The sequence below is a fragment of the Ranitomeya variabilis genome, chromosome 6, assembly GCF_051348905.1.
Source record: "Ranitomeya variabilis isolate aRanVar5 chromosome 6, aRanVar5.hap1, whole genome shotgun sequence".
In the NCBI taxonomy this organism is placed as follows: domain Eukaryota; kingdom Metazoa; phylum Chordata; class Amphibia; order Anura; family Dendrobatidae; genus Ranitomeya; species Ranitomeya variabilis.
Window position 1 is genome coordinate 106,770,371 of NC_135237.1, and position 26,539 is coordinate 106,796,909.

A 26,539-nucleotide genomic window follows, 5' to 3' on the forward strand; every position below is an offset into this window, starting at 1 on the left:
GTACATACATACAGTACATACATACAGACATACAGTACATATAACATAGAGTACATACTCACCATCACTTGTCACTTTGATCCCCGAAGCCATTGTCATCTGTAAAAAATATTAAAATAATAAACAAACAATATACTCCCTGATCCGCAGAAATCCAATTAAAACGAGTGTCCCTCGACGATCTCCCGTGGAGAGCAGGAGCCTCTGCTGATGCAACCACTCTCCAGGGGCTCCAGGAACACAATGAGGGGAGGAAGGTATCCTTCCACAATGTATTCCCCACAATGTATTCCTACGCCCCTGTGAGAAAATAGTCCCTAGTCTCACTTTATGGCATGCTGTATGAGAAAGTTCCCACGCAGCTTTTTGCCATAAAGTGAGACCAGTGAACTTTAGTAACCTCAGTGATACACTGCAGGAGCCATTGCCTCCTGTCAGTGTCACTGAGGGTCCTATAGAGCGGTGACATCAACCCTAACCGTAAACGTGACTGACATACGTGGCACTGACATACGTGGCACTGACATACGTGGCACTGACATACGTGGCACGGACATACGTGGCACTGAAATACGTGGCACTGAAATACGTGGCACGTGGCACTTCCATACGTGGCACTTAAATCCGTGGCACTGAAATATGTGGCACGTGGCACTTAAATACTGGCACTTACATACGTGGCACTGACATACGTGGCACTGAAATACGTGGCACGTGGCACTTCCATACGTGGCACTTAAATCCGTGGCACTGAAATATGTGGCACGTGGCACTTAAATACTGACACTTACATACGTGGCACTGAAATACGTGGCACTGAAATACGTGGCACTTCCATACGTGGCACTTAAATCCGTGGCACGTGGCACTGAAATACGTGGCACTGAAATACGTGGCACTTACATAGGTGGCACTTACATCCGTGGCACTGAAATCCGTGGCACTGAAATCCGTGGCACTGAAATATGTGGCACGTGGCACTTCCATACGTGGCACTGAAATCCGTGGCACTGAAATACGTGGCACTGAAATACGTGGCACTGAAATATGTGGCACGTGGCACTTCCATACGTGGCACTTAAATCCGTGGCACTGAAATATGTGGCACGTGGCACTTAAATACGTGGCACTGAAATACGTGGCACTGAAATACGTGGCACTGAAATACGTGGCACTGAAATACGTGGCACTGAAATACGTGTCGCGTGGCACTTACATACGTGGCACTTACATACGTGGCACTTACATACGTGGCACGTGGCACTTACATACGTGACACTTACATCCGTGGCACGTGGCACTTACATACGTGGCACATACGTGGCACTTATATACGTGGCACTGAAATATCGTGGCACTGTCATAAAATGTTCATTAAACGGTTAGGGGTGAGGTTAGGGGTAGGGTTAGGGTTTGGATCCCTTTATCACCCTGATGGGGGTGGGTGGTTTTTCAGTGGTTTTTCTGTTTTTTTTCTATAAAAACGCATGCGTTTTTAACGCAAACAAACGCGCGCGTTCAAAAACGCATGCGTTTTTAATGTTAAGTATAGGAAAAAAACGCATGCGTTTATTAGCGCTAAAACGCAGCGTCCAAAAACGCAAGTGTGAAACCAGCCTCAGTGCTGGAATTGGAGCATCTAAGGCTACGTTCACATTTGCGTTGTGCGCCGCAGCGTCGGAGACGCAACGCACAACGCAAACAAAAACGCAACAAACGCACGCTAAAACGCTGCGTTTTGCGACGCATGCGTCCGTTTTGGCCGAAAGTTGGACGCAAAAAAAATGCAACTTGCTGCGTCCTCTGCGCCCAACGCTTGCGGCCAAAAAAACCCATGCGTCGCAAAACGCAGCACAATGCATGTCCATGCGCCCCCATGTTAAATATAGGGGCGCATGACGCATGCGGCGACGCTGCGGCGCTGAACGCTAATGTGAACGTAGACTTACAGATGTGCCATTTCTGGGGTGGCTGCGGACTGGTATTTGTAGCCGGGGGGGGGGGGGACCAATATCCATGGCCCCTCTCTAGGCTATGAATATCAGCCCGCAGCTGTCTGCGTAGCCTTTCTGGCTATAAAATATAGGGGGACCCCACGTCATTTTTTTTGGGGGGTCCCTCTATTTTAATAGCCAGTAAAGGCTACGCAGACAGCTGCGGGCTGATATTCATAGCAGGCTACAAATATTGGCCTCGGCCGTCGGCTTTCCCCCTCTGGCGCAGAAAATTGCGCGGGAGCCCACGCCGTTTTTTTCAGTTTTTTATTAAATTAAACGCTCATTAAGGCCTGTTTCACACTTGCGTCGGCACGGGTCCATCGCTATGCATCGGGCCGACGTACCGACGCACGTTGTGGAATTTGTGCACGTCGTGGGCAGCGGATGCAGTTTTTCAACGCATCCGCTGCCCATTCTGAAGTCCGGGGAGGAGGGGGCGGAGTTTTGGCCGCGCATGCGCGGTAGAAAATGGCAGACGTGACGGATGTGCCAACGGTCCGCCAAAACACGACGCATCCGTTGCACGATGGACGCGACGTGTGGCCATCCGTCGCGATCCTTCACTAATACACGTCTATGGGTAAAAAACGCATCCTGCGAGCACATTTGCAGGATCCGTTTTTTTCCCAAAAAGACGGATTGCGAAAAACGCAAGTGTGAAAGTAGCCTTATAGAAACATCGGCCTTTCTATTATATATCTATGGATATATCTATCTATAGATATATTTATCTATAGATATATCTATAGATACATAGATGTATCTATCCATATATTTGGGTGCTTTCACACATCAGGTTTTTGCCGTGAGGCACAATCCGGCGAGTTTTGAAAAAAACGGATCCATTTTTTTCCGACGGATCCGTCTTTTTCTCATAGAGTTTCATCCGTTTTTTGCCGGATCCGTCAAAAAAGCTGTTTCAGCCGGATGGAAAACACATACAGAGGAACGTTTTTTCTGTCTGGCGAAAAAACGCACAGCGACGGATCCGGCAAAAAAAGTATGAAACTGAGCTGTGAAATGATGAATCCGGCCTTGGAATCCGTTTTTTCATGCATGTTTCCATTCAAATCATGCACATTTTCCGTTTATTTACTTATTTCCAAAAACGGCATTAAAACCGCTCATAAACCGCACCAAAAAAAGCATAAAAACTGCACCAAAAACTGCATCAAAACTGCACCAAAAACTGCATCAAAACCTGGTGCAGTTTTGCAGTTTTGGTGCGGTTTTGATACAGTTTTGGTGCGGTTTTGATGCAGTTCTTGGTGCGGTTTCGGTGCGGCTTTTTCCGCAGCATGTGCACAAGTCTGCGGCTCCCATAGACTTACATTGGTTGTGCACTACACTGCGGATTTGATGCAATTCAGTGCAGCAAAAAACGCTGCGGATCTGCAATCAGATCCGCAACGTGTGCACACAGCCTTAGCATTTAGTGAACCTAGCCAAAAAGCCAAGCAAAAAACAAGTGTGGGATTGGACTTTTTTGCCATTTCATCGCACTTTGAATTTTTTTCACATTTTCTGCTACATGACATGCTAAAACCAATGATGGCGTTCAAAAGTAGAACTTGTTCCGCAAAAGATTAGCCCTCAAATGGCCATACTGACGGAAAAATTATGGCTCTGGAAAGAAGGGGAGCGATAAACGAAAACAAAAAAGCTCCAGGGGGTGAAGGGGTTTAGAAACATGGATATGGACATATCTATGGAAATAGACACAGATAGATATATATCTGTATGTATCTATCTATCTATCTATCTATCTATCTATCTATCTATCTATCTATCTGTGTGTAATGGAGTGTGGGTTGGACAAATGTAAAAGAGGAGGTTGGACAGAAATGACATCACAAATCTTTTTGAAGATAGAGGAGGGAGAGGAGGGAGGGGTTTGGGTGTGTTTTGGAGTGGGTGTGCTAGGTTCAGGCTTAGTAGCAGTGCAATGCATCATGGAACTTGTAGTATTAGAGCACAATGACTCAGGAGAAAGGAAGTTGTCGATTAACCCCATGAGAGCTGAATCCAGCACTAAAATGTGCTGCTACAGCATGATAAAAGGTAATATTGCTAAAATAAACACAGTAGATGTTTTCAGTGGCCCATAATAGCAAGATTTATGAAAAAAAAAAAAAAAGGTTATAGTAGTGGACAACTTCTTTAAAATGAACTGTGTTTGTGGGAAACCCTCTTTAAAGTCACCAGAATGTATTTTTATGTCCACAGCTGGTATAAAGTCATATACTGTACGCTCCTCAACATTGAAATTGCAAAACCCCAGACTGAAAAGTTGCAGAATTATGGGAATCACAGAATCGATAAACATGTTAATGATATGTAAATAATGGAAAAACATGTTTTCAAAACATCTCGATTTATTCAGTATCAAATATGAGTGTCACGTGCAGAAACACTCATACTTCTTATCAGTGCGGTCATTAATGATTGTCTGAGGAATGTTTTGCCACGCTAAATGCAATCGGGCAAGAACTATAAAGATCTGCTGTCGGCAACTCCCATTGAAATTGCCGACCAGTGATATCGAAGATGTGCTCGGTATGCTATAGGTCCGGGAATGATTCATCCATGGTAGGACTTTTAGCTGAAGAGGATGGACCTCCATAGCAGCCTCCATTGTCCTCTTGCTCTGCATCATGTTAGCTTTTGCGACGCTGGATATACAAATGCCTTCTTATGGTTTGTGTGGACACTGTTTAACAACCTTAGGCTTGGTATATGACGTCCAATTTCACATGTAGTACACTACCGTCTCATTCATGGAACCAGCAAGTACAGTCATTTATTCAAAGTGTTTGCAGAAGGAATTTTTTAACACTACAATCCCATTGCAAATGTTGCTTGAGCTACGGTGAGCTGCTTGCATGGCCTAAGCATGCTACCATAGCCTGCATTATTTTCGGATTTGTTTCCCATCGAGCACATCTGGGACATCATTGGTTGGTAATTAGAAAAGGAGCTGCCATCAGTGGATCTTGATGATTTGCATGCCCAAGTGCATTTATCGAGGCTCAACAGTCCTAGGAAAATCAATAATAAAATCACTGAGGGTATGTGCACACGTCAGGATTTCTTGCAGAAATTTCCTGAAGAAAACCGGAAATTTTCTGCAAGAAATCCGCATTTTTTTTTTTTTGCATTTTTTCCCGTTTTTTTTTTTGCGTTTTTTTTTTTAGCATTTTGCAAGCGTAATTAGCTTGCAGAATGCTAAAGTTTTCCAAGCGATCTGTAGCATCGCTTGGAAAACTGATTGACAGGTTGGTCACACTTGTCAAACATAGTGTTTGACAAGAGTGACCAACTTTTTACTATTGATGCAGCCTATGCAGCATCAATAGTAAAAGATAGAATGTTTAAAAATAATAAAAAAAAATAAAAAAAATGGTTATACTCACCTGCAGACAGCCGATCTCCTCAGCAGCTTCCGTTCCTATAGATGGTGTGTGTGTGCAGGACCTTCGATGACGTCGCGGTCATGTGACTGCGACGTCATCGCAGTTCCTTCACACACACCATCTATAGGAACGGAAGCGACAGCATGCACCGATGAGAGGCGGGAAGACTCCGGGGGCCATCGAAGGTGAGTATATCACAATTTTTTATTTTGATTCTTTTTTTTTACCAATTATATGGTGCCCAGTCCGTGGAGGAGAGTCTCCTCTCCTCCACCCTGGGTACCAACCGCACATGATCTGCTTACTTCCCGCATGGTGTGCACAGCCACATGCGGAAAGTAAGTAGATCAATGCATTCCTAGGTGTGCGGAATCCCCGCAATTCCGCAAATTTAATGAGCATGTTGCTTTTTTTTCCGCGATGCGATTTTTTCGCGGAAAAAAATGCAACATTTGCACAAGAAATGCGGAAAACACTGAAAATAATGGGAGGCATATGTAAGCGGTTTTTTTGCGGTTTTTTTGCATTTTTATCACGTTTTTATAGCGAAAAAATGCGAAAAATACTGAACGTGTGCATATGGCCTGACCGCAAGCAAAACATGTAAGTGCGTATTTTTCTGTGTGTGGTGCTCATGCTCGTTACTAAATAAACCCAGATATTTTGAAAATGTTGTTTCCATTTTTTCATTATTTACATAACATTAACATTTCTATCCATTCTGTGATTCTCCGTCTTGGTGTTGCAATTTCAATGTTGAGGAGTGTAGTTTTACGACTAATTCTCAATATTACTCCCTTTGGTTCGTACTGTGCTCCAGCTTTTATGTTTTCTTTTCCATAAGACCAGCTTCCTATCCGCAATTTCTGCCAGAGATGAGGCAGCCAGGCTGGAGGAACGTAGGGGAGTAATTGAGTTTCATGTGGTTGGAAATTCTCTAAACCAGAAACCAAACAAGAAGATCATGATCTGGCTCATTGGTTTACAAAATGTCTTCTCACACCAGCTGCCTAGGATGCCTAAGGAGTATATCACCCGCCTTGTCTTTGATCCGTGAGTAAATTATTATCTATGCTATGAACTGAAAAATACATTTCATTTTTGATATTTCTCTTGTTGACAGATGCATGACTATATTTTATTTTATTGCGCAGTTTATGATGTACTGTCTTAAAGCCATAAAGTAAAAAATAAAACCCAGTTCCGCAAACCTTTATTAAATTGGGAGTTTTTTTCATTATACCGGTATTTATATCCAATATGATTAATCTCTTTGTGACATTTTACCTGCAGGTATTGTATCTTAATGTTGCTGCCTGCTTCAAAAAATATGCTTCTTGTTGCAATTCTATACAACTTACTTATGTACTTTTGTTACCAAAGCTCCACAACTGTCCCAATTTTACCTGTGGCCCCTGCAGCTGAGGCTGGCTGTTTATTGCAATAGTTCTGCCACCCCCCCTTCTGTGTCATGGATGAAGCTCAGGCAGATACAGGGATGGCTTAGCTATTGGACTAAGCAATCAGCCTTCATACTGATGTTGTGGCTGGCACAGGAGATAGAATTTGGTGTCAAGCACATCACTGGAAGCTGTCTTGATTTGAGACCAATTATGGAGCTGGAACTTTTGTAGTCCTTTGGTAATTAAAATACATTGGTTTGGTATATGGTCTTGTATCAAGAATACATTTAAAAACCCCATAAAGGGAATCAGTCATCAGATTCATGCTTCCCAAATCACGGGCAGCAGACACTGGAATACTGCAGCATGGTAGAGACAACATACAGAACTTTGACATTCTGGACGGGAACTATGTGTCTTGGCTGTTTAGTCCAATGCGGTCTGCAGCCGGCTTCAGCCCTCACTGCTCTAGGAAATATGCTTTGAAAAGCAAGCCAGGTGGCTGTCTTCTCTCCCTGGTCCAGTTAATAGGCAGGTTTCTCATGTGACAAAGTCACTGGCAAAGTACTGAAGGGGAGATATGTTTCACTGAGGTATTTGGCTTCAGTGATTTGAAACCTGGAAGTTTGCTCCAGCACATTAAGTGCTGAGGGAGGAACAGCTGAAGAGCGGGTGGGAGGCTGTTCACCATATCTCCAAGGTGGAGTTTAGAAGGTAAATAGTCAGCCTTCTGAGTCATTTGGTGTTCAGTATGCCATTTTATTTTCAACTTGCTTAACTGTTCACAATAACGGTAATTTTGACCAAGGGTGCCCAAACTTTTACATGCCACTGTTTGTATGCATTATGGTTCAGGCATCATGAACATGATGACAGAATCTTTTTGAGGTGTGAATTGACTAAAACACTGATAAGACATTGCTTCCTCTAGGGAGTACAGGGTTATTTTTGTCATTATGACACAAATGTGTTTAGATAGAATCTAGGTATGTACAGTAATTGGAGGATACGCCCTCTATGCTGGAAGATATACCCTGATTAAGCACTCTGTGGCCAATTTGTTAAGACTGACGTAGCACACAATCGCGCCTTTCTGAAATAGAAGGTGCTGAATTCATTAAGAGGTACGCGTCATAGCGACTCTAGTAAGTAGCGTGTTTGCCTTTGGAGTAGCATTTCTGGCGAACAAAGCTCTGGCGCTTTTGATTAATGTAACGGCTAGGCACAACCACACCCCCAGCTCAGCCCATTTTGGCAGAGCTAAGTCAAACAGGCAAATTACACCTTAAGTAACAAAGTTTGGCGACTTTTCAAAGCTTTTACACCAGTTTTACAGCACAAAAACTTTGATGAATCGGCTTCTATGGCTCTAGGGACATTTTATCAAATCAGAATTTAAGCTTATTATCTTTCAAATTCAAATAATAATCCTTTTCAATAACTACTTACATTGGTTAAATTATATCTTGCTCTGTCATTGACAAGTGATATGTATATTCATTTGTGCATCAGATTGTGGATATATCACAGTAGTTAAACATTCCGTTTTTTTTTCTTCAGAAAACACAAAACACTTGCTTTAATCAAAGATGGCCGCGTAATTGGGGGAATCTGCTTTCGGATGTTTCCAAGTCAAGGATTCACAGAAATCGTTTTCTGTGCAGTGACATCAAATGAACAAGTAAAGGTAGGAACCCGTCCACCCTCATTGTGCCCTGAAACATGCTCCATTTAACGAGAGAAATGGTACATTGTAGTCTACTAAATATAATGAAGGGATTTTCCCATCTTCTTAGATGATCATATTTACAAAGTGTAAAAAAAAAATGTTGCAAAACACTTCTTATTAAAATATACCCCCATTCTCCTGATTCACCCTACTTTTCTTATTTATTGTTTACTTCTGCTGTCTAGGAGTGGTCGATAAACTTTTGCCATGCTCGCAAGCTCTTTCAAATTGAGCTTTTAAGCACTGACCTGAGGCCAGATGCAATCACTGGAACTTGTGGTTATCTCCTGATCCTCAGACTCACTGACCTTCCAAAACTGCAGAGACGCACACAGGCCAGGAGCTCAATGATGCCACTAGCCTGAACTCTCACTCAGTCCGGACTTCTCCGCCCCCTATCCCAACAACCAGAAAGTCAGGATGACGAGGATCGGTGTTCTTCTGAAAATAGAGGATGTAGGAGAATTGGAAGCAATTTTACAGGAGTTGTCTTGCCATATTTTAAAAAAGGAGCAGCTTCTGCAGTACCCGGCAGCAGTCACTACAAATTGTATGGAGCTGTGCTGTTCGGCTCCGTTCTCTGTTCACATTTGACCCCTGCCGTAGCTAACAGCAGCTAATCAGCGACGGGTGTTGTACCGATCTGACATTGATGACCTATCCAGTGAATATTATTGTATGCCTGGACAACTCATTGAGGCTTACTGTTACTGCTAATACAGTGAAAACATTTACAAAAAGGAAAAAAATGATTCCAATATACATAAAACGTGTATTGTCTCGTGAACACAACTAGTCTCAGCGCTTAAGGAGGGGAAGGAATGGACCCCATGACGCTGCGTAGTAATCGGTGTCCATGGTAGAAATCTGGGTGAAGGGTGCCGCTCATGCTGGTGAAGCTCAGCTTCAGAGAGGAGAAAAAAAAGGATGGAATTCAGCACAACCATTCTACGATAAAACTTCAATTTATTCAAAAACCATTAAAAACAGAAAGATCCAAGGAAACTGTGTTAAAACCTCTCACATTTCCGGTGCAATGCAGGTACCCTTAGCCATAGGATAAGCTGTAAACGCGTTAGGTTTTAACACGGTTTCCTTGGATCCTTCTGTTTTTAATGGTTTTGTAATAAATCAAAGTTTTATCATTGGATGGTTGTGCCAAATTCATTTCTCCTAGTCTTAGTTCTTAGCTGATCACATTGATCCATCTCGTTCAGCTGTACTTTTACAGGAGGACTTCTCTATGACATCTGTGTCATAGGACATATGGAAGGAGTTATCTTGATGACACAATTCTTTTAAGTGGGTTTTCTCATGTTAGCAAGTTATCAGGTGATAATTTGCTGCTTGCTGTAGGTCACCCGATTCCCATGGGAATGTATCAATGGCGAATATCTACAGGACTACCGGAGATAGTCGAGCAATGGTTGATAACTTGATAAGATGGGAACCACCCTTAAATATTATGTTTACCTATGCCTGAGTTTTTAAGCAAATAAAACCATAGACAAACTAAGTGTAATCCTAAATTTCCATACTTATTAAATGGGTTATCCAGGAATATTTCATTTTTCTCTTATGGGCCTAATAACTTACAGACAAGGAGTTGGTAACTACCTACCTGTATTGCCTGGCGCCGATCATGCTTCTAGTGATGTCATGTTGACAGGGCATCTGTTTTTCTTCCTCTCTGCTAAAGGGTCTTGAGTCACTGTTGATGTCAAGTTGATTAATAAATGTCCTCCCACTGCCTAACTTCGTAGACCCGGGTATGAATCAGTATGATGTCGGCAGTCATGCCCGATCGACAAAGCAGCCCAGAAGGGGAAGACCTGCTCTGTGGACGTGAAGCAGCAGACTCGCAAGCAGGAGCGATCTGTGATCACTCTGAGCTGGCACGGGGTAGAATAGGCAGGTAATTAGCAGCTACTTGCCTATCAGCTCTCAGCCCCATTAAAAAAAATGTAAATAGTCCCGGATAACCCTTTCAGGTTCACAATTGAAAAGAGAAAAACCATAATTTGGCAAATGAACGAAATCATCCCTTCTTTATACTTGCTTGTATTAACTAACCTAAATTACCTAAAGTACAAAGCCAGTGAATCTAAAATGAAATTCTCATCTTCTTAATCTTCCAAACTGAAATTTCTGTTATGTCTTTTTACATGATTAACAATAAATCTGTAGCTACACTGACAGTGTCACTGTGGAAAGCCTAGTGTCACGCTCATGCCCTGACTGGTGGGCGTGAGCTCGGGGGGTTTGTGGCCCCACTGTGCCACAAACCAGACTACCCTGGAAGGGGCGTGACTATGACAGCTGCCTGGGTTTTCACTGGAGCCCCTGATGGTGCAGTCAGGCTTGTGCAGCAGGCAGCTGCCAGGTGCTGCTCCAGGGTGGTGTCTGGCTGTGGCTGCTGATCCCACTTGGGAGACAGGAACACCAGGATTGGTGCGGGCATCAGGCAGGACTGGCAGAAGAGCACGGCTGAAACTCAGACAAGTAGGCTGGCACGGCTGAGACACAGGGCTGGCAGAGACACGGCAGAGAACACAGGGCTGGCAGAGACACGGCAGAGAACACAGGGCTGGCAGAGACACGGCAGAGAACACAGGGCTGGCAGAGAACACAGGGCTGGCAGAGACACGGCAGAGAATACAGGGCTGGCAGGAACACAGGACTGGCAGGAAACACAGGACTGGCTAGGACGGCAGGAACACAGGACTGGAAGGCATGGCAGGAACGGCAGGACTGGCAGGAACACTGAATTGGAAGGCACGGCAGAGAACACAGGACTGGTTGATGTGATTTATGAAGGAACAGGTAGGGACCTGATCACACAGGAGATGTAGGTACGGAAACAAGCCAAAGGAAAGGAGAATGAAGGAACAGGTTGGGACCTGTTCACACAGGAGATGTAGGTACGGAAACAAGCCAGAAGGAAAGGAGAATGAAGGAACAGGTTGGGACCTGTTCACACAGGAAGAGAACCGCAAGGCTGCGGATAGGAATGGTTGAGCAGCAAGAGAAAGTGTAACAACTAAAGCTAAGCAGAGCAGAACCGCAAGGAATACGGAGAGGAGCTGCAGCGAGAGGTTTCTGCAGCAAAGCAGAGCGAAGCCACAAGGAATGTGGAGAGGAGCTGCTGCAAGGGATTACGGCAGCTACAGAAGCTAAGCAGAGTAGAAAGGAGCAGAACCGCAGGAGTTCGGAGCAGAGGTAAAGCCACAAAGGTACAGAGCAGGCAGAGCCGCAAGAGTGCGGAGTGTAAGCAAACTGAGAACACGAGGAAAGACACAGCAGGGAAGGAAGCCACAGACAAGGAGACCAAGATAAGACTAAGTTCAGACAAGGAAATGGAACAAGACAAGAAACAAGGACACAGGGACCAGGATATTCTGCCTCCTGGAGGGCGGACAACAAGACCAAGGCACTAGCACAGAGAAAAGCCTCCAGAGAGGGAGTAACTCAGAGCAAGGCCTGGCAAACTCAGCAGCTAAACACAAACTGAGCTAACACATTGCACAGGCCCAGACCACTGGGTGGAGCTGCACTAAATACTGGAGGCCTCCTGGCAATTGGTCAGGAAAAGATTAGACAGATGCACCTGATTCCTATAAGAACCAGAGAGTTCAGGCGCCGCCCCCCTATACACACAGCCATGAAGAATGCAGAGAGCAGAGACACAAAACATGGAGCTGGCATGAAACAGAAACCACATCATGACCTGGAGCAGTGGGTAAGATAGTGTGAGAGATGCGAGGCCATGCCGTGATGCCAGCAGAGTTGTTACACCTAGATGGCGCAAGCAGGGGTCCGGGACCGAGGGACAGAAGTGTAAGGAGCAGGGCACGCAGTGCGCACAGGACCAGAAACTAGACACACACATGACCGCAGAGGGGCAGAGCTACTGCGCGAGAGGACGGGGAGAAGGCTGCGAGCGCGGAGCACAGGGCGGAGAACAACGACGTAGTGAGATGGGGGCCGAGGGTCAAAAGCCAGATGAGAGTGAGGTATCAGGGACAAAACCAAAGAGGAAACCGAGACAAGCCAAGGGGTCAGAGATCCAGGAAGGACAGAACAGTACCAAGCAGAAAACAGAGGCAGGAGTCAGGGGACAGAACCGGGTCATACACAGCAAAGCACACACACACACACACACATTGAGGCACAGCGATTACAGAGAGTAACCTGGGTCAGCAACCACAAGCCGAGTAAACGGAAGTATCACCCACACCTGACCCAGGAACAAGCAGCATTAAATAGCTGTCCCAGAACCAGAGAGGCAATCCTAGTTAATCCTGCCCTGACCAGGACGGAGGCTGGATAATCCCATCCAGAGTCATGAAAAAATCCAAATGTAAATGTTAAACTAACGTTATGCAAATACTATATATACCGTATATACTCGAGTATAAGCCGACCCGAGTGTAAGCCGACCCCCCTAATTTTGCCACAAAAAACTGGGAAAACTTATTGACTCGAGTATAAGCCTAGGGTGGAAAATGCAGCAGCTACCGGTGAATTTCAAAAATAAAAATAGATGCTCCATACCGTTCATTATGGCCCCATAGCTGTGCCATATAGTGCTCTGCACCGTTCATTATTGCCCCATAGCTGTACCATAGAAAGCTGTGCCATATAGTGCTCTGCACCGTTCATTATTGCCCCATAGCTGTGCCATATAGTGCTCTGCACCGTTCATTATTGCCCCATAGCTGTACCATAGAAAGCTGTGCCATATAGTGCTCTGCACCGTTCATTATTGCCCCATAGCTGTGCCATATAGTGCTCTGCACCGTTCATTATTGCCCCATAGCTGTACCATAGAAAGCTGTGCCATATAGTGCTCTGCACCGTTCATTAATGCCCCATAGCTGTGCCATATAGTGCACTGCACCGTTCATTATTGCCCCATAGATGTACCATAGAAAGCTGTGCCATATAGTGCTCTGCACCGTTCATTATTGTCCCATAGATGTACCATAGAAAGCTGTGCCATATATAACGCTGCTGCTGCTGCTGCAATATAAAAACAATGACATACTCACCTCTCTTGCTTGCAGCTCCTCAGCGTCCCGTCCCGGCGTCTCTCTGCACTGACTGATCAGGCAGAGGGCGGTGCGCACACTAGTACGTAATCGCGCCCTCTGACCTGCACAGTCAGTGCGGAGAGACGCCGGGAAGATGGAGCGGCGCCCGGCGTGTGGAACGCGGACAGGTGAATATGTAATACTTACCTGCTCCTGGCGTCCAGCTCCTTCCCCCGGACAGCTGGTCTTCGGTGCCGCAGCCTCTTCCTCTATCAGCGGTCACCGCTCATTAGAGAAATAAATATGCGGCTCCACCCCTATGGGAGTGGAGTCCATATTAATTTCTCTAATGAGCGGTCCCACGTGACCGCTGAACAGGGGAAGAGCTGCGGCACCCGGAGACCATGGGACTGCAGGGACAGCGCCAGGAGCCCCGGAAGCAGGTAAGTATGCCTCAGTGCCCTCTCCCCCTCACCCGCCGACCCTGCCGCCGACCGTGACTCGAGTATAAGCCGAGAGGGGCACTTTCAGCCCAAAAATTTGGGCTGAAAATCTCGGCTTATACTCGAGTATATACGGTACTCAAATCGAACACTAAACTTTGTCTTGGTGCATGTATAGTAAACATTCCTGGTGTCCTCTCTATGAAGCTTGCTGTCAACATTCCTTAATTCTGCCCCCTCCCCATCTTCATTTCCAAATGGCCACTACCATCTCAAACAATATTAAAGAACGCTTTGTAGAAAAGACCAGCACTACCCCCTATACAGACTTGATCTGTGATGACCTATTTCAGGGCAGTGGAGGACGTGTCTTAGACTTTTCTACTGCACTCTTCAAAATACTGGCTGAGACAATGGTGGCCATTTTTGGATGAAATGTGTCGGGAACCTAAATGGAGGAATGGTGGAAGGAGGGCACCAGCTATGGTCACTGTGCTTGCACCATGTATTGTGAAAATTTTGAATTCTCTTGGAGGGTCTCTTCAAAGACAAGTGAAATGAAGTGTAGTTCCACTTATCTGTACAGGGTTGTTCACCAGTAAATACATACCGTAGTTGTCTTTCATCCGTAGAGAAGAGAGGAGTGTTAGCAGGAATACATGATTAACCATTGTCATCTCATGATGGCGTGCACCCAATATGTAAACTGTTATTTTTTTATCATTCAGGGCTATGGGACTCATTTAATGAACCATTTGAAGGAGTATCACATCAAACATAATGTAATAAACTTCCTCACCTATGCTGATGAATATGCAATAGGCTATTTCAAGAAACAGGTAATGTTTAATGCTTCACTTAAAAAAGCCTACACAATGTGTTACCCTACAGGAACATGAAATAGATTTTGGTTTGGTGAGCATATCAGTTCCGGTGACCTGGCACCTGTAGAATTGAATGTATTATCTTTTGTATTGACATAATATATTTAATAATCTATATTAAAGAAAATGTGTCATCGGAAAATGACCTGTTGTTAAAAACAGGTCTTATGTTAAATGTATTTAAATACGGTTAGTGATTTTTTTCCCTTATCACTTTCTATATATAAAAAAAAAAAAAAATCTGAAACCTTGCAGTTTTAACACTTGCCAATAGGACTAGTACTAGACTCACTCATCCTGTTCTATATCAAGACTTTTCAGTTTCAGCAGTCTCATTTACATCACTGAGAGGATAGCAATGAATGATAACACCTCTATGTACAATAGATAACAGGATCCAGCAATCACAAAAGGTGATGGTCACAGCTCACCTCCTCTCCCTCTCTACACATTGACTTTTTCCCAGGCCAGGGTATAGCATGTTCAGGTTATTTTTCTCTTGACAGGTTTAAGGGAATAGCTCCGAGGGTCCAAGACAAAGTTCACACTAGTGAGGTTTGATACAACTGGCCATGACCAGCTTTATAACAGCAAAAGGGAATATGAAGGAAACAACATAAAATCCTAGTCTGGCTGGCGGCTAAGTAAACATGCAAATCTTTACTCACCAGAGGTGGTCTTAGTGAACAATAATCTACAAACAGTAGTTTCCCAAAGAGTACAGGAAGCCCTCCACTTGTGGACCACCTACCCCTTTTATAGCATTACAGGTGATGAGCCAGGGTCATCACAAACACGGGGAATGGCTCAGTGGAGCAGGAAAAACACACAGTTCTCTGCTACCAAACTGCCTGGCTGGTTTATTTTTACTATTTTTACAGTTTTAAGGCTTTATTCACACGTCCATATTTAACCCCTTCTCCCAGAAACCTGTTTCTCATGACATATTGTACTTCAAGATAGTGGTAAAATTTCTTTGATATGACTTACGTTTATTTGTGGGGAAAAAAAATTAAAATTTGGTGAAAATTTTGAAAATTTGCAATTTTCAAACTTTAGTTTTTATGCTTTTAGATCAGAGAGTTATATCACATAAAATAGTTAATAAATAGGCCAGGGTCACGCTTGCGAGTTTGATGCGAGAAACTCGCGCATCAATACCCAGTACTCGGACCGGAGTGCGTGGCTGCATGTATTTCTATGTAGCCGCATGCTTAGGTCCCGAGTGCCGGGTATTGAGGCGCGAGTTTCTCGCATCACACTCGCAAGTGTGACCCCGGCCTTACATTTCCCACATGTCTGCTTTACCTCAGCACAATTATTCAAACTTTTTTTTTGTTAGGAAGTTATAAGGGTTAAAAGTTGACCAACGATTTCTCATTTTTGCAACGAAATTTGTAAAATCATTTTTTTTTAGGGACCACCTCACATTTGAAGTGACTTTGAGGGGCCTGTATGACAGAAAATACCCAAAAGTGACACCATTCTAAAAAGTACACCCCTCAAGGTGCTCAAAAACACAGTCAAGAAGTTTATTAACCCTTCAGGTGCTTCACAGGAATGTTTTGAATGTGGAAGGAAAAAATAAACGTTTATTTTTCTTTCCAAAAATTTTTCCTTTAGAGCTATTTTTTTTTTACTTTCACAAGGGTAACAGGACAAAATGGACCATACAATTTGTTGTGCAATTTCTCCTGAGCATGCCGATATCCCATATGTGGTGGAAATCTACTGTTTGGGCGCAAGGCAGGGCTTGGAAGGGAAGGAGTGCCGTTTGACTTTTTGAATGCAAAATTTGCTGGAATAATTAGCGGACGCCATGTCACGTTTGGAGTGCCCCTGATGTGCCTAAACAGTGGAAACCCCCCACAAGTGACACCATTTTGGAAACTAGACCCCTTTGGGAACTTATCTAGATGTGTATTGAACATCTTGAACCCCCAGGTGCTTCACAGAAGTTTATAACATTAAGCCGTGAAAATACAAAATCTTTTTTAGCTCCAAATTTTGTATTTTCACAAGAGCAAAAGGAAAAAATGGACCCCAAAATTTGTTGTACTATTTCTCCTGATCACAGCGATACCCGATATGTTGTCGTAAACTACTTTTGAGGCACAGTGCAAAGGTCAGAAGTGAAGAACCGCCATATTATAGTGCGGGGATACCAAATGTACTTTTATTGTTTATTTTTTTGTTTACATAAATGTATGTGTAGAAGAATATTTATTTCTTTTTTTTGCTCTTTGGGGATTTTTAAACAAATATTTTTACACTTTTTTTATATTGTCCCAGTATGAGACATCACTGTATTATATCAGATCGCTGATCTGACACTCTGCACTGCAGAGTATCAGATAAGCGATCTGACAGGCAGGGAATGAGGCACTTCAACTCCTGCTCTCAGCAGGCGCTCACAAGCCACCTTCCCTGCAGAACCCTGAAGAACCCCGTGGTCATCTTGAGGCCGGGGGTCTCCATGGAGGCCATCAGGACAAAGTGATCGCATTGTGTTGTCCTGATGGAAGCTCACAGGGAACCCATGCCCTGCTCAATGTTCCTCTCTGTAGTCACTACTGACAGCAGCATCAGAGAGGTTAAATACTCGCTATTGGTGCTAGCACCGATCATGGGCGTTGCTGCAGGGTGTTAGGTCTCACACAGAGCACACACATATGGGGGAGCAATACACAGTATTAAGAAATGGGATATGTAAACTTTTCATCAGGGTCAATTGAATGTTTTCGGTTGTCATTGTGATTTAAAAAGAGAAAACACAGTAGTTTGACAATAAATGGCTTCATCCAACCACTATCCATGAGTGGAGAAAAAGTTTTGGTGTTATCATTCATATTCTCTGTAAAAAGGCCAAGAAAGCAAAAATTCTGCCGGGGTATGTAAACTTTTGAGCACAACTGTAACTCTGATTTAAGGGCATAAAACTTAAAACTTTGAAAATTTTAAAATGTTCCAAATTTTCTTCAAGTTTCCAATATTTTCACAAATAAATGCAAGTTATTTTGAACAAATGTTACCACTATGATGAAGTACAGTATGCCACGCGAAAACGTTCTCAGAATCGGTGGGATCCACTGATGCGTTCCAGAGTTGTTATCTCATAAAATAACACTGGTCAGAATTGTAAAATTTGGCCTGGTCAGGAAGATGAAGGGAGGGGTGAAGGGCTTAAAGATGGACAGCACACGAATGTCATCCATGTGCCGTGCGTGTTTGTCACAGAGCCATAGACTCGTATTTGCACTTTTCATCACTCTACTGGAATTGAACAGACATGTCTCCATGTGTTTTGCACAGACATATGATCTGTGAAAGAACACATATGAACGGCAGCATAGATTTTAATGGGTTCATGCTGTATCCATGAAAAAAACGCATACAACACATACATGCAACAAGTACGTCTATATGAGGCCTAAAACATGATTCTAGTTGAAATGTTCACAGCATTAATCAAATTTTCCCTTGATTCTGTCATCTTCTGTACAAACAAAGAGGTTCTGAGTCAGTCTTTTGCTGTTAAAGAAGCCCTCCTCCCATCAAAGTTTTTATCCTCTTAATGTATTGCAATCATCATATTATACAGCACTGTGTACTTACAATTGCTCATTTTACCTTTCTACTCAACTAATTCTTCTCCTTTATCTGTTCTGTGTAGAAACAGGAAGTCTTTTTTTCCCTTCATTTATCATTCCCTTCTTCAGCTCCTGACCCAGTTGCTCCCCTCCTCTTCTTGCCAGGGACTTTTGCAGTGACTGATGACTCATACAGGGAAAATTCACCTCCTGTTTCTACTTGGAGCTTAGAAGGATTCAGCTATTCAGTTTTTAACCACATGATGTTATAGATCTAATGGAACAGAGAAGAATTATCTGGATAGAAAGGTAAATGAGCAATTGTAAGTGCACAGTGCCATATAATATGATATACTAAGAGAAAAACAATTTTGGTGGGAGTGCTTCTTTAATGTCCATGTGCCCTACAGGATGTATGAATCTAATATTAGGCTTAGGGTGCTTTCATATTGTGTGCTGTGTCCCTGTCGGTGCATACGTTCTAAGTCCCCACAAAACGGTGTCTGCACGTATGCGCCAATGGAGCCATAGAGTGTAATGATGACGGCAGAGCGAATGTTTGCTTTGCCATGCACTTTATTTCAGGAGTGTGCACCTACAGGAGGTAGACACTTAAATGTAGTAGACTACATCTCAGTCTCCATCACCTTTAAGCGAGCACATATTTGTTCTGTTGTCACAGTTACATTCTGTGGCTCATTTGGCACATATGTTTGGGAGGGATTTCAAATTATTCCCCGACGGGGACACAGAACGCAATGTGAAAGCATCCTTAGTGGCCAGAGTGTTAATTGCAACAATTAACATTAAAATCTGATTTAAAAAATAGGTCATTTTCTGATGACACATTAATCAGAACGGTACCTCTAGCGCCCCCTATTGGATGTAGCAATCCTAAAAGACACCATTGACCCTTTAAATGGCCTTGCCACTTGACTTAGGATAAGAAGCCAAACCAGAAACTCTGTTTGCAGACACGTGTTTTGGAGTGTTTGCCCCTCTTCAGAGCAAAGGAAGAGTTCTGATTTGGTTGGGTGACAGGTCTCTGGCAGGGGCTGTAAAGGGTAGCGTAAGCATCGGTATAAGGAGACATGCAATGCTCTTCTAAGATTTTATATGTGCAAATAGCCTCTTCAGAGAGGAAAAAGATGGGACCTCTACTGATACAATAAATTCTATTAATTCACTTCCAATTTTCATTCATTTCTGGGAATCTCAATGAAATTCAAAAGTCCTTATATTGTTTAGCAAAAGCCATCTATAGAAACAAATGTCATTACAAACATTTTTTATGTACATTTTGAATAACACATTTTAAGTTTAAAGATTTTCTCTTTTATTTATGTACAGCATTGGGTTATATTTTATGAAAAGGACAATCCTAATTATTTGAATTAACTTCTTCTGTTCGTCATCTTGTATTTTAGGGCTTTTCTAAAGATATTAAAGTACCTAAAGCAAGGTACGTTGGCTATATCAAGGACTATGAAGGAGCCACTTTAATGGGATGTGAGCTAAATCCCAGAATTCCGTACACAGAATTCTCTGTCATCATTAAGAAGCAGAAAGAGGTAGAGTATTTGTGCTCATGTATGGAATATATTAGTTAATGAGGAGTTTCCTAAATATGGATTATCCAAGGCTTTACCACCCATTCACTTTGAAGCAAAGGGTAGAAACATTTTTCAGGGTTCTCCTGCAGTGAGAAGGTTGTAAATTGGTGAATTAATTCTCAGTTGCTAAAGTCATACCCACCACCCCCGGACATGATTGACTTTCTCGGCACGGTACCCTGTCATCTCCTCAGCCCCAGAAATGTTGTTAATGTGGAGCTCACTTTGTAACTCTAATTTTATTAACTCCCATTTACTATGGGCTCAGGGGCATCTATGGATGAAGCCAGGGACTCTACGCTTGTCTTTTTTTTTGCATGCCCAAGACGTGTATTTGTGGAAGATTTCCATGGATAAGGAGAAAACATGGGCAGTGCAAGGAAAATCAGTCACAAATAAGGAACTTGATTGCAGCAACCGAGGCTAGACTAGTCTGGGTGAGAAGATGCCCTTAAAAACTAGTCTGTGATAATTTGCATATGGCGATTGGCAGTATACAACTCGATATTACACAAATAAACACATTTGTAGAACATCAAGCACATTATCTTAACGCACCACTCCAGCGGTTTTTTTTTTAAATGTCATCCCTGGAGTAGTGCCACTAATCTAAGTTCCCTCACTCTAATATTATACTTAGCCGCTGCTGTCTTCAGCTCTTCCCACCACTGCTCCTTTCTCATTCTGCCTTCTTGTGACCGCAACTTCTGATTTACCAGAAGTCAGAGATAACGGTCGCAGTCTCTCTGTGTAAGTCTATGAAAGCCTAATTCTGGTCTCGTTCACATTGAGTTGTGATTCCGGATCGTCCGGCAAGAACTGGAGCAATCTGGCAGGTCACAACCACATAAGACCAATCAAGACGGCGGCTGGTAAGTATTAGACTGTGTGCATGGAACTTAGATTAGTGGCACCACTCCAGTGGTAAAAATAAAGAAATACACTAGAGTGGTGCTTAAATTCCAAAATAAGGCTCCAAAAAAGTAATAGTGGCAGTTTAAAACAGTGGGGGGATCCTGACAGGTTCTCTTTAAAGGGTTAGAGTGAACAAACCATGTCAAATTTAGTACATACTGTTCTTCAAACCACTTTTAGGTAGAGGATCACTGGTCACTAGCCAAGAGGCAAGTAAGTCATGACACTGCTGTAGCCAGTGTGTAAGGTTAGCCTCTGTGCATGTAAGTAGACCTCTAAAGTACCACTCCAGCGTTTTGTTTTGTTTTTTCAGCGCTGGAGTGGAGCTTTAAATGTAAATCCCCTGCCCTCGGTCATATAATGTTCACCATTTTTCAGCACCGTTCCAGTTCCGCGGTGCCATCTTGTGACAGTAGCTTCTGACTGGCTATAAGTCAGAAGCTATGTCACACGCTCTCAATGCAAGTCTATGAGAGCCAGAAGGAGACTCTCATAGACTTGCACTGAAAAGCGACCTCTGCACAGCTCCATGAAACACTGGAGCTGCAAGCAGGTCACTTTTCACGGATACCAACGGGAGCAATGCTGAAAAATGATGAAGGCGGCGGCAGGTGAGTATGAGATGAGGCAGGAGAATTATATTTAAAGTGAACCTGTCGGCAGGATTGTGCACAGTAACCTACAGACACTGTCAGGTTGGCGCCGTTATACTGATTAAAATGATACCTTGGGTGATGAAATCTGTCTTGTGGTTGTTGTTTAATCTTTATTTTCAATTTTCAGTTAATGAGACAATCGTGCTTCGGGGCGGCCTGTGGGGGTCTTCATGTGGCACTCTTCTTAGATATTCATCCTTGTGGCTTCTGACAGGTCACTGATCCCTCAGTGACCTGCCCCACATTTTACATGCTGTAATAATATATGTAATAATAATAATATGGTTTGAAGAAAAAAAAAAATTCACATTCCTCAGGCAGGAGGTGGCAACGCCTGCGCTGTAAGATGGTACAGGAGATAATATGCATATTTTCATTTTATTTAGTCTTATAGCTTTGTTTACACATTTTTTTTTCAAATAATATGGCGCCGGCTGCCGCGTCTGCGCAATAGCATCGATCGCATTCCGATAGATGTTACTACGCAGGTGCCAGCGCCATTTTGGCAGACAAAAAAAAATTAGGCTCCATCAAGATGGCACCAACGGCGCCTGCATAGTACCATTGTTCCGATAGATTCTACTGCGCAGGCGCCGCCGGCGACATCTTCATGGAGCCTAATTTTTTTCTCTAGCAAAATGGTGCCGTGGGCAGGGTCTGCGCAGTACATGATAGATGCTACTGCGCAGGTGCGGTCACTAGCACCGTTTTGTTTAGAAAAAAAAATCTTAAACAAAACTATATGTCTAAATAAAATGAAAATATTTTCATATTATCCCCTTATCATCCTAAAGCGCAGGCGTCGCCGCCGTCTGCCTGAGGGATGTGAAATTTTTTTTTTTTCTTCAAACCATATTATATTCAGTATGTAAAATAGGGGGCAGGTCACTGAGGGATCAGTGACCTGTCATAAGCCCATACAGATGAATATGTAAGCAGAGCACCACATGAAGACCCCCACAGGCCGCCCTGGAGCATGAGAATCTCATTAACTGAAAACTGCAAATAAAGTTTAAACAACAACCACAAGAAGGATTTCATCACCCAATGTATCATTGTAATCAGCATAACGGCACCGACCTGACACTGTGTGTAGTTTTCTCAGCAAAATCCTGCTGACAGGTTCTCTTTAAAGCACACTCCAGAGGTGCAATAATAAAAACCCCTGGTGTAGTGCTTTAAATCAAATTGTCTTAGGCTGGTTACATGTATATGAGTTGTGTCTGGACAGCCTGACAGCAAGTGAAAAACTGAATACAACAGACTATAGTGATACGTCTATACATATAGTCATAATATACAGATAATATAATGGACATTTATGAGTGCCATAAAATAGATATATTTTCTAATTGCGGAGGCAAAAGAACATCACCACTTCATAAGATGCAATAAAATGGGAGGTTTTAATCCTGCTGAGTATGAGCACAAGCGGTAAGTGTAAAACATGCTTCATTAAGTGGAAATAAATGATGATATTTATAGCAGCACACTTAATATTACCCAGAAATGACATTTACTAGCTACCAGACTAAATCAATAATCTGTGGTATATATGAATAGATGACTTCCATGATGTTATTATAAATCAGTAAAGCGTAAAATTAAAGCCATTAATGATTCCAATCACTGAACTCCTGGGAAATGTTAATGAAATCCCAGTCTGGCATATTAAATACTCAAACACGTGGACAAATACCTGCAGACGAAAATGAAATATTCATAGTTACATAAGAACAGCTCTGGAGGCAACTTCAGTCTTGTAATCATTGGTGAATCTGACCTCACTTTTCGACCAGCATTCTGGCGTTAGTTGTGTTAGTATCTTTTTAGATACATTTATTATTTAGACCAAAATGAACAGATTTTGGCTTCTTCGAAGTGTCTAGAGAAGAGACCTCAGCATTATCGAGCTGTAAGATGCACCAAATTTATTACGGACATGTGCCGTAAATTAGAGAGCAAAGCTGACTGTCACAAAACTGTTAAAGATTGTTAAAAAGGAGGTTTTGGTTTTGGTTTTGGAAACCCATCCCCAGCTGCAGTTTGTTTGATAAAAAAAACCCTGCCCTTTAATCACCCTCCCTGGGTCCTGGTTTCTGCAACTTTGACGTAATGTCGACAGCACTGCAGCCAACAACTGAGCGTAGCAGTTCTGTCCGAGTTGACGTCACGAGCCACTAAGAGCTGCTGAGCTCAGATATTTGCTGGAGACAATAGCAGTCACCTGGAGCAGTGACAGAGACTCTGCTGGACCCGGGGAAGGTGAATAAGGCACAGTTTGTTTAAAATACAACTGTAGCTAAGGAACAGGGTTTTTCTGACACTAGAAAACCCCTTTGATGAATCCCCCCCCCTATAAATTAGGAAGCTTATGGAATTAAGTTTTCTGTTTGACAACATTTTTTTTCTCTATCTTTAGGAATAGATTCTTTTGTGTTTCGTTTATTCTCTTTGCACTTGGAAAGTTGTAATGTTTCTCATATCCATTGAATGCTTGATGACTGAACAGTAATAATATTGTTTAACAGATCATCAAAAAAATGATTGAAAGGAAGCAAGCGCAGATAAGAAAGGTTTACCCCGGCTTGTCATGCTTTAAAGAAGGAGTGCGGCAGGTACCAATTGAAAGTATCCCTGGAATCCGTATGTATTTCTTTTGTTTTCAGTGATGTGTTCAGCATTTGTACTTTTAGAAATTTTACATAACAGTAAGATCATGTTCAAATTTTATGACCACAGGTGATATATACAATGTGATCTACAAAACAAAGCTGTTTACAGGGGAGCGGTCACTTCTTCTAACATGTTTATTTTAGCAGGTACTTGTGTACCCCATAGAATATCCATTCTAAAACTTCCATTCTTAGGACTACCAATACTTCCTTACATGTCAGGAGAGGGAGCCGCTCTTCTTCATTGTGACTGTAGATTTTAATAGATGAGTACAACATCGAGTACGTCCTAAAAATCATGTCGTTAAATTAGTTACGGAGCTGGGACTAAGGGTATGTGCACACATTGCGGATTTGCCTGCGGATCCGCAGCGTTTTTGACGCAGCAGTTTTCCATGCGTTTTACAATAGCTTGTTAACCTATGGAAAACCAAATCCGCTGTGCACATGCTGCGGAAAATACTGCGCGGAAATGCTGCGGTATATTTTCCACAGTATGTCAATTCTTTCTGCGGATTCCGCAGCATTTTACACCTGTTCCATAATTGGTATCTGCAGGTGTAAAAACGCAGGTGAAATCCACATAAAAACTGCACAAAATCCACACTAAATCCGCGGTGAATCCGCATGTAAAAAGCATTGCATTTTACCTGCGGATTCTGCAGAATCCATGCGGAAAAATCCGCAATGGAATCCGCAATGTATGCACATACCCTAATAAACCACATTTCTGCCACATAGCTCTTGAATAAAAATGTCTCCACTGTTAAAATGTCTCCAATGTTTTAAAAGCATGATTGATGTCTGATTTCAGGACTTTGGGACACACTTGGAGACTAAAAATATGTTTAATGGGAACCTGTCAGCTAATGTAAGCTGCCCAAACTGTGGGCATCCTATATCAGCGACTGGCTGATCAAAGCCATGTACAGTTGAAACCAGAGGTTTACAAACACTATATAAAAAGACACATATGAATGTTTTTCTCAATATCTGACATGAAATCGGAATAATCTTTTCCTCGTTTTAGGTCAGTTAGGATTATCATAATTATTAGTATTTGCCAAATGCCAGAATAATGAGAGAGAGAATGTTTTAGGGCTTGTTCACACTTTGCGGAATTTGCTGCGGATTTTTCCGCAGCGGATTTGCAAAAACCGCGGTGCAAAACCGCGGTGCTTTTCACTGCGGTTTTTTGTGCGGTTTCTACTGCGGATTCCACTGCGGTTTTCCAAATGCACTTTCCTATTGGTGCTGTTGGAAAACCGTTGCGGAATCCGCAGAAAGAATAGACATGCTACTTCTTTTTTTCCGCAGAAAATCCGCGTGGATTTTCCAGAGGAAAAAAGCAAAGTGGGCACAGCGGTTTTTGATTTCCATAGGGTAACATTGTACTGTACCCTGCATGGAAAACTGCTGCGGATCCGCAGAGGCAAATCCGCTGCGGATCCGCAGCAAAAACCGCAAAGTGTGAACATAGCCTAAGGCATTTTTATTACTTACTACTAAGTCAAAAGTTTACATACTTTTCATTAGTATTTGGTACCATTGCCCTTAAAGTGAATGACTTGGGTCAAAAGTTTGGGATATCCTTCCACAAGCTTCTCACAATAGTTGGTCGGAATTCGAGCCCCTTCCTCCTGACAAAACTGGTGTAACTGATCCAGGTTTGTAGGTCTCCTTACTTGCACCTGTATTTTCAGCTTTGCCCATAAATTTTCAATAGGATTGAGATCAGGGCTTTGTGATGGCCGCTCCAAAACATTGACTTTGTTATCCTTATGCCACTTTGTTACCATTTTGGCAGTATGCTTCAGGTCATTGTCCATTTGGAAGACCCATTCACGCCCAAGCTTTAACTTCCTGGCTGATGTCTTCAGATGTTGCTTCAGTATTGCCACATAATCTTCTTTTCTCATGATTCCATCTATTTTGTGAAGTGCACCAGTCCCTCCTGCAGCAAAACAACCCCACAACATGATGCACAGTTGGGATGGTGTTCTTAGGCTTCCAAGCTTCTCCTTTTTTTTCCTCCAAATGTAACGATGGTCATTATGCCCAAAACGTTACATTTTAGTTTCAGCACACAGGACATGTCTCCAAAAATTAAGGCCTTTGTTCCTGTGTGCATTGGCAAACATTCATCTGGCTTTTTTAGGTTTCTTTTGGCATAATGGCTAATTCCTGG

At 42.9% G+C, this 26,539-nt stretch overlaps 1 protein-coding gene across 1 annotated transcript in view; it reads left to right on the forward strand.

The window, feature by feature from the left end:
- Positions 1 to 26,539, forward strand: part of KAT2B (lysine acetyltransferase 2B) — a 128,982-nt gene that overhangs the window by 84,328 nt on the left and 18,115 nt on the right. Inside the window, exons 10-14 of the mRNA XM_077268888.1 lie at positions 6,255 to 6,463; positions 8,374 to 8,500; positions 14,747 to 14,857; positions 19,920 to 20,063; positions 24,208 to 24,322. Of these exons, the coding sequence (XP_077125003.1) occupies positions 6,255 to 6,463; positions 8,374 to 8,500; positions 14,747 to 14,857; positions 19,920 to 20,063; positions 24,208 to 24,322 (706 nt within the window). The remainder of the gene's footprint in view (positions 1 to 6,254; positions 6,464 to 8,373; positions 8,501 to 14,746; positions 14,858 to 19,919; positions 20,064 to 24,207; positions 24,323 to 26,539) is intronic.